The sequence below is a fragment of the Ciona intestinalis genome, chromosome 10, assembly GCF_000224145.3.
Source record: "Ciona intestinalis chromosome 10, KH, whole genome shotgun sequence".
Classification (NCBI taxonomy): domain Eukaryota; kingdom Metazoa; phylum Chordata; class Ascidiacea; order Phlebobranchia; family Cionidae; genus Ciona; species Ciona intestinalis.
The window spans coordinates 2349656-2357876 of NC_020175.2; the positions used below are offsets into that span (position 1 = coordinate 2349656).

Below are 8221 nucleotides of genomic sequence, written 5' to 3' on the forward strand. Positions count from 1 at the left end.
TATCAGCCATACATATAACAGTTTTTGACGATACCAAATTATCAGCCATACATAAAAAAAATGAAAAAATCCCAAAAAAATAATCACCTACAAAGTAACATACATGGCAACTAGTAAGCTGGCACGAGGTGTTAAACCCGTGTGGTAACGACTGTCGTTTTCCGGCCACGCGAGGATAAAGTAAGTTGCATTCATTCATTCATACATTCATGAATACATCTAAGCAACACAAAATAATACTGCATAGTTTGAAAATCTAGTTTAAACATTATTTATCTTATCCTTAAGGTATGGTTTTCAACATGTCACCTATAGAGTGCCTGTACGTTTTTGAATGAAAAATTAGTGTTTCTCAAATGGCTGGGTGGAATTTCACTCTATTTTCTCGTCAAAATTGGTATTAAACAAACAACATTAAAAAAATATATAAACACGTATTTTTTCGATATTTATCAGGATATTTGGATATTATGTGCTAAAAGTGTCCCATCTTACCCCGCAGTACTATATGAATACTTCGGACAGTACGTTGTTTTGTTCTATAATGCTTTTTTGTGTATTGGTTGATACCTTTGCACCCACATGTAATTTTAAGTCAAATCTTCTATTTCAGATAAATATTTTGATTTGGTATCCGCCGTTTGGAAAACGCCTGGACCGCCGAGTTCAAAGCAACGAATGTGGAAACTGTAAGATTACCCAGAACCGATCTTTGGTAACCAGCCAGTTGAATTTTAAAACAATTTTTATGTTTCTGTTTTTTGTTTTTATATTTATGTTATGCTTTAAGTTTGCATTGGTTTAGTTATATAGTAGTCTAGGGGAAGATGGGACACCTTTTCATTCTATTTTTCGTCCCATTTGGTAGACAGAAATGAAAAAAAAAACTGTATCCTCACGACTTCCATAGACCGTTGTAGGTTGTTTAAAACACGATCAGGATGTTTGTACATTATGTGCTAAAGGTGTCCTATCTTTTAGATCGATGAACCAAACACAAAAGCTGTTCTATTTCATTACCGTGAGCTTGATGTCTCTACGATGCCCAACCCAAGTACAAGGTAGGGTTTTTAACTTTATCTAATATAGGTGCTAAACATCGCCCGGCGCCATGGCAAATTGGCTGGCGCGCCGCCTTATATGCGCGGGTTACGGGTTCAAAGCTCGTCACGGCTAATATGAATCAACGTAACTTACTTTATCTTTAAGGAAAACGACAGTCGTTATAACACGAGTGTTCATACACCTCGTGTCACCTTACGAATTATATAGCGGCCACATGGTGTATAAAGTATAGAACACCCGTGTTGGCTGTGGTTACCCGCCACGCGTAAGTAAGTAATTTACATTCATTTATATTAGTGTAATACACAAATACTTGCATATTGGTTACTTAAAACGAAACCTAACTGAACCATGCATGTGGACATTATTACCTGTTAGTTTACTACCAACAAGGTCGTATTTACTGTTTTTTTTGTACAGACGAAACGACCAATATAATATTTTTTGGACCATGGAGAGCACAGTTTCGATACGGGGTTACCATTCAAACTACGAGGCATTTGATGATGTTTTCAACTTAACGATGAGTCACAGGTGTAAGATATAAACTCTAGCCGATAGTTATTATAAAAGCGTGGCATTTAGCAAGGAACTTGTGAGGGAAGATGAGGGGGCACCTTTTATAGTAGGGTGGGGAAAGATGGGACACCTTTTCATTATATTTTCTCGTTCTATTTGGTAGTAAACAAAGAACATTCAAGGAATTTTAAAACTATATCCTCACGACTCCCATAGACCGTTGTTAATTATTAAAAACACGATCAGGATATTTGGATATTATGTGCTAAAGGTGTCCTGTCTTCCCTCACCCTACTATAATTTTATTTTTCTAGTGAACAGATAATATTATTAAACCGTATCCTCACGACACCAATAGAGGGTTGTTAATTGTTTAAAACACGATCAGGATAACTGGATATTATGTGCAAAAGGTGTCCTATTTCAAAACATAACGGTATTTACTGCAACTCAGTAGACACTAACTGGTTGTCTAAACTGCTTCCCGTTGAGAAAATATATGCTGTTGATTTATTATGAAGAATTAACAAAAGTTGAATGTATTTTCTTGGCCGTAAAAGTTTTTTTTTTTCAGGCGAGACTCTGATATTTTCAATCCGTACGGGATCGGGGCGAGTTTTACGTCCTTTTTAGAGAAACCTGATAAAGAGAACAGTGTTGTGGATAAAATCATTCAAAGCAAAACTAAGTTGGCGGTTTGGGTGGTGTCGAACTGTGCAGCTAAAAAAAGAATCAGTTATGTTAACGCCCTTGTTAGTTACGGGCTTGCAATTGATCGGAAAGGAAGATGTTACGAGCCCAACGTGGATCGTTCAGCGTTTCAAATCGAATCGATCAAACAGTACAAGTTCTATTTCGCCTTCGAAAACAGCTATCACTGTCGAGATTACATTACTGAGAAATTTTATATAAACTCAATACGACAGGGCGCGGTTCCGGTTGTATATGGAGCGACAAAGGAGGATTATACAGCCTTTGCGCCGCCGAACTCATTTATATTCGCAGAAGAATACTCGCCACAGCTACTGGTAGAATATCTGCAATATCTTGACCAAAACGAGACGGCTTATAGGCAGTATTTTGCTTGGAGGACAAAACCAATCAAATGGTTTCCGAATTTAAGGTACGCCATTGGATTTTGCCAGCTGTGTAGAACTCTGCATGGGATTAATGTTGACAGTTTAAGATTCAACGAAACGAATGAAGATATTCCTTTGTTTGGCTTACCGAGACAACCAAGGACAGTGAAATCTTTAAAATCTTGGCTGTACGGCAACGATAAGTTCTGCGAGAAAAACTAGTGAACATATTTTTTAAAGTTTTTTTAGATTAATCGGGGAAAATCGTGGCCCAATATTTCAAAGCCACTAATATAGTATTGTGGGGGAAAGATGGAATACCTTTTCAATTGATTTTTTCCTACCATTTTGTAGTAAACAAAAAAAGTTCAAAAAAATATAAAACCGTATCTTTACAACTCCCACCGTTGTTAATCGTTTAAAACTTGATCAGGATATTTTGGTAACTGCTTGTGCTAGAGGTGTCCCATCTCCCCCCACCCTACTATATGACATAATAAAGGAAAAGAGTTTAATTTTTGTTTCGAACTGTAAGATATTTTGGTTTGTATGTTTACGCTTTACGATTTATTAAGTTTTTGTTAAATATATATTCCTAGTTCAACAGAAAATGCAATAGAATTTATATTTTTAACGGTTGCCCGATCTTCCAGCTAAAGGTGGCTGTACACAGTATACGGCATGCGAATTCGTCTGCGAAGTCGTATGCAAACCCATCCCGAGTTCCGCATGCGGCAGCGAAATCCAGACAAAACAGACGAAACGGACGAATTCCGGATACTGTGTACATCAGCCATGCGACTGTTTTTAAAAAGTTACAGACGCAAAAAAACGCGTAAAAAGGTTCCTGTATTTGCACAAATTGATTATCCTGTGTTTTCTTATACGCATGCGAACGTAAATGTAATATTATTGCCCATGATCGTAGGGGTTGCTTTTGCTTTTCGCTCTGGCTAGCTATTTATACGCAACTGTGTTTATCTATAGTTTAATTATTCTGTGACAGTTTGTTTGGGTGTACCCTGATATAATGTGTATGTGTAATTTTTGCATGTAATAAATGTAAAAATAGCATTGACATTACTTAAAGGAAATATATTAGAAAGCACACGAGGAATTCCTCAGAGATTCGCACACTGACGGGGTGAGATGGGACAGTTCAAAATATTTGTTAGTTTTAATTAATAATTTTCTTATTGTTACGTAAATGCAGTTTAAATTTTTTATTTATTTTAATTATTAAATGAGTTTAATATTCAAAATAAACGTAAATAACACAAAATATTATTCTACAATATGACAAAAAATAGAGATTTTATATTAATAGTATTCTGCAACTTGGTTAGCCTACCGAGCTTAACGGTTCGTTGGATCTTGAGAATACTGTCGAATAATACTGTAACATTTATTTTCGTCGATCATCAAATGCGGTTGGATAAAATTAGATTTTTAAGGGTATTGTCCCAACTTGCCCCATGTCCCAACTTACCCCACGAGAAAATAGAATGAAAAGGTGTCCCTTCTTCACCCACCCCGCTATAATAATATTTCGCCAACATTAACATCAAGACGTCGATACTACCTCGTATAAAATAATGTCCTTTTTTTGCCCTTTGTTTTGGTCCTGTTATCCATTCCTTATCTTGTTTTAATTTCGCTTATCGTATCCTACTTTATCCCTTGCAGGTTCATACGTTATCTTTCCTGCTTGCCGCCTTTTACACTTAACTTACACCTTTTCTATGTTTTTGCTTTCTTCGTTTGTCCAGCGTGCTTCTCCTGTTCTGTTACTTTTTATTTTTTTTGCAGTTTTAGGTGTTTGTGTTTCTTGTTTTCTCTATTTTTAATACTAGAGTAAGGTGGGGGAAATGGGACACCTAAGGCACAAATATCTGAATATCCCGACCGTGTTTTAAACCGTTAACAACGTTCTATAGGAGTCGTAAGGATATAGTTTTATAATTCCTTGAATGTTCTTTGTTTACTACTAAATGGAACGAGAAAATGGAGTTAAAAGGTGTCCCATTTTTCCCCACCCTACTGCATTGAACTAATGCTGAACCACCTCACCCATATAAAATTGAAATACATCACAGAAAAACACAAAAAAACTCCTGTGGTATATAACCAAACTGTTATTTTAAATCTAAAAGAAAGTATTACCGTGTTTTTTTTTAATAACTGTTGTTTTGTCGCTATATCTTGTCTTTTCGTTTAAAATATTTCTAAATATCCGCTACCGTAATTGAAGAGACAAAAAAAGTTATTATTATTATTAGTGCATTTACCTATAAGTGATTCGTACATTATGACCCCCAATGACCACCAATCGCAGCTTAAATTATATCCAGATTGTTGGAAAACTTCAGGAGCAATGTAGTCCGGTGTGCCTACTGTTGAGTACGCGAGCTTTCGACGTTTGCTTTTCCATGTTTCCGCCTTTCTTCGAGAATCGTTTGCGTTTAATGGTCGTGTTGCTGAGGAGAAATGGGTGTAAGTTGGTTAGTTAAGCTTGCGTGTAGGGAAATATAGTTGTTATAACATGAGTGTTCTGTTTCATACACCTCATGCCAGCTTACAAGTTACCACATATGTAACTTTGAAGGTGATTGATTTTTCTGTATGACTGAGAATTTAGACAACCCATTAGTGACCACTAGGTTAGAGCAAATATGAAATGTCTAGCCTTCTTACACCCCATGCTCACTGTCGCGTTATAAAATGGGTGCCATCTTATACACCAGACACACATGGTGTATTCATACACATCATGCTCACTGTCAAGTTATAACATAGATGTATTCTTATACATCAAACACACATGCTGTACTCATTCACCTCATGCTCACTGTTAAGTTATAACATTGGTGTATTCTTATACACCAGACACACATGGTGTATTTATACACCTCATGCTCACTGTCAAGTTATAACATGGGTGTCTTCTTATACACCAAAAATACATGGTGTATTCATACATCTCATGCTCACCGTTGAGTTATAACATGGATGTCTCCTTATACACCAAACACACATGGTGTATTTATACACCTCATGCTCACTGCCAAGTTATAACAAGGGTGTCTTCTTATACACCATACACACATGGTTGATGGTGCATTTATACCAATACATTAACATATAATAATGCCTACACTACATAACGAAAAATAAACATATATATTTATCATTTTGTTAATATTTACTTACTAAAATCAATAGGCTGAGCTTGTGTAAGGTCTCTATAGTAATCCGTACTGTGTGCTTTCTTTAATCCAGTGCATAAACCAAAGTCAGATAACTTAATATGCCCTCGCGCATCTATTAGTAGGTTGTCAGGTTTTATGTCCCTGGAGAAAACAATGTTATTTTAGTGCATTGGGTATTATGTAGGTGGTAACTGTTATGAATAAATGTAACTTATTTATCTTCGGGCAAAGGGGGCAATGACAGTCGTTTAAACATGAGTGTTTTGTTTTATACACCTTGTGACTTCTTTTCAATTACCAAGTATGTAACTTATTTATCCTCGTGTGGCAAAGCAATGACAATTGTTTTAATATGAGTGTTTTGTTTCATACATCTAATGCCCGCTTTTGAGCTACCTAGTAGGTATCTTATTTATCCTCGTGTGGCGGGGTAACGACAGTCGTTTTAACACGTGTGTTCTGTTTCATACACCTTGAGCCCGCTTAGGAGTTAGCACATATGTAACTTATTTATCTTCGCGTGGTGGGGCAATGACAATTGTTTTAGTATGAGTGTTTTGTTTCATACATCTAGTGCCTGTTTTTCAGTTACTAAGTAAGTAACTTATTTATCTTCTAGTGGCAGGACAACAACAGTCATTATAACACGGGTGTTCTGTTTCATACACCTTGAGCCCGCTTAGGAGTTAGTACATATGTAACTTATTTATCTTCTCGTGGCGGGGCAATGACAGTCGTTTTAACAGGGGTGTGCTGTTTCATACACCTCAAGCCAGGTTATAAGTTACCACATATGTAAGTTTTAAATGTTCTTCCCAAAATGGTAGCAATATGTGTAAATTAAACACACATAAAATATAAAATGTTGGGGTAACACGGTTTATGTTTTGGGGTAAGATGGTTTGTGGCTTTTGCCCAAAAAGATGGTTTAGGTTTTGGGGTAAAATGGTTTATAGGGTAAGATGGCTTATGGGGTAAAATGGTTCATGGGGTAAAATGGTTCATAGGTTAAGGTGGTTCATGATTTTATTGTTTTTTTTTTATTGCCTAAAGTACCTGTGTATAAATCCAAGTTCGTGTATTGAATTGATTGCAAGTACAGCTTCGGCAATGTAAAACTGGGTTTGTTCCTCTGTTAGAGTGTCCTTGTTCATCAGAAGTGTCATCATATCCCCTTAACATTGAAATACCAACATTCAATACACAATGAATACATAAATAATTGTTATCTAACAATTTCCCAAGGTTAACAAGTTCATTGTGGGCAATATCTCTGTTTTTTTTATTATTCAGTGTCAAGATATAATATAGTAGAGTGGGACACCTTTAGCCCATAATATCCAAATATCCTGATTGGGTAACATGTTTTAAACAATTAACAACAGTCTATGGGAGCCGTCAGTATACGGTTTTCTTTGAATGTTCTTTGTTTACTACCAAATGGGACGATAAATTAGAAGGAACAGGTGTCCGATCTTCCCCCACCCTACTATATAATACATATATATATATATATGATTGTTATATTTCCAAGACAATTTAAAGAGATTTATGAGTTTAAAGTGGACAATATATCCAGTTTGTTTATTATTTATTGTCAACATATAATATAGTAGATTGGGGGAAGACAGGACACCTTTAGCACATAATATCCAAATATCCTGATAGTGTTTTAAACAATTAACAACAGTCTATAGGAGTGGTAAGGAAACGGTTTTAGAACTGTTTAAATGTTATTTGTTTACTACCAAATGGGACGGCAAAGTAGAATAAAAAAGTGTCCCATCTTTCCCCACCCTACTGCAGTTATATTTGATAATGGATATCACATTTATTGTTTAGATAAAAAAGGGTAAGGTTCTTGTCAAGGACCTGGGATTTAGGCCAGATTAAAAGAAATAACACTAAAACAGCAGACTAACTAGGGCAAAACCAACCTCCAGGTAAAAATTCCATGATAAGATACAAATTGTAAAGATCTTGAAAGGAATAAAACATCTTCACAACCCACGGGTTTTCAGCTTCAACTAAAATGTCTCTTTCAGCTCGAACATGGGCAACCTATTAATGCTTATATTAAACTATGAACTAGAATAAAAACCTATTTAACGTCGTGTAGCGGGGCAATGTCAGTTGTTATAACAGGGGTGTTCTGTTTTACTCATTGGAATAAACTACCAAATACAAAACCCAATTAATAATGTCACTTTGCTGAATGAACAAATGAATGTAAGTTTTTTATCTTCGCGTGGCTGGGCAACGACAGTCGTTATAAGACGGGTGTTCTGTTTCATACACCTCATGCCGCTCACATGTATTATTTTTTAAACGAATAGTTTCATTTTAAAA

At 35.8% G+C, this 8221-nt stretch overlaps 2 protein-coding genes across 2 annotated transcripts in view; one reads left to right on the top strand and one right to left on the bottom strand.

Moving 5' to 3' along the window:
* Positions 1–2885, top strand: part of LOC108949858 (alpha-(1,3)-fucosyltransferase 6-like) — a 3410-nt gene extending 525 nt beyond the window's left edge. The window contains exons 2-5 of the mRNA XM_018813843.2: positions 614–715; positions 982–1061; positions 1486–1599; positions 2159–2885. Coding sequence (XP_018669388.2) covers positions 614–715; positions 982–1061; positions 1486–1599; positions 2159–2885 — 1023 coding nt within the window. The remainder of the gene's footprint in view (positions 1–613; positions 716–981; positions 1062–1485; positions 1600–2158) is intronic.
* Positions 2886–4901: 2016 nt separating this feature from the next.
* LOC100184473 (serine/threonine-protein kinase 38-like) lies at positions 4902–7957 on the bottom strand (the record flags this gene model as incomplete). The annotated part of the gene is made up of 4 exons (XM_026836483.1): positions 7810–7957; positions 6929–7046; positions 5874–6013; positions 4902–5140 (listed from the first exon to the last, which is right to left on the bottom strand). Coding segments are annotated over exons 1-4 (558 nt in total), but the record flags the coding sequence as incomplete, so codon positions are not given.
* Between the last annotated feature and the right edge of the window lie 264 nt (positions 7958–8221).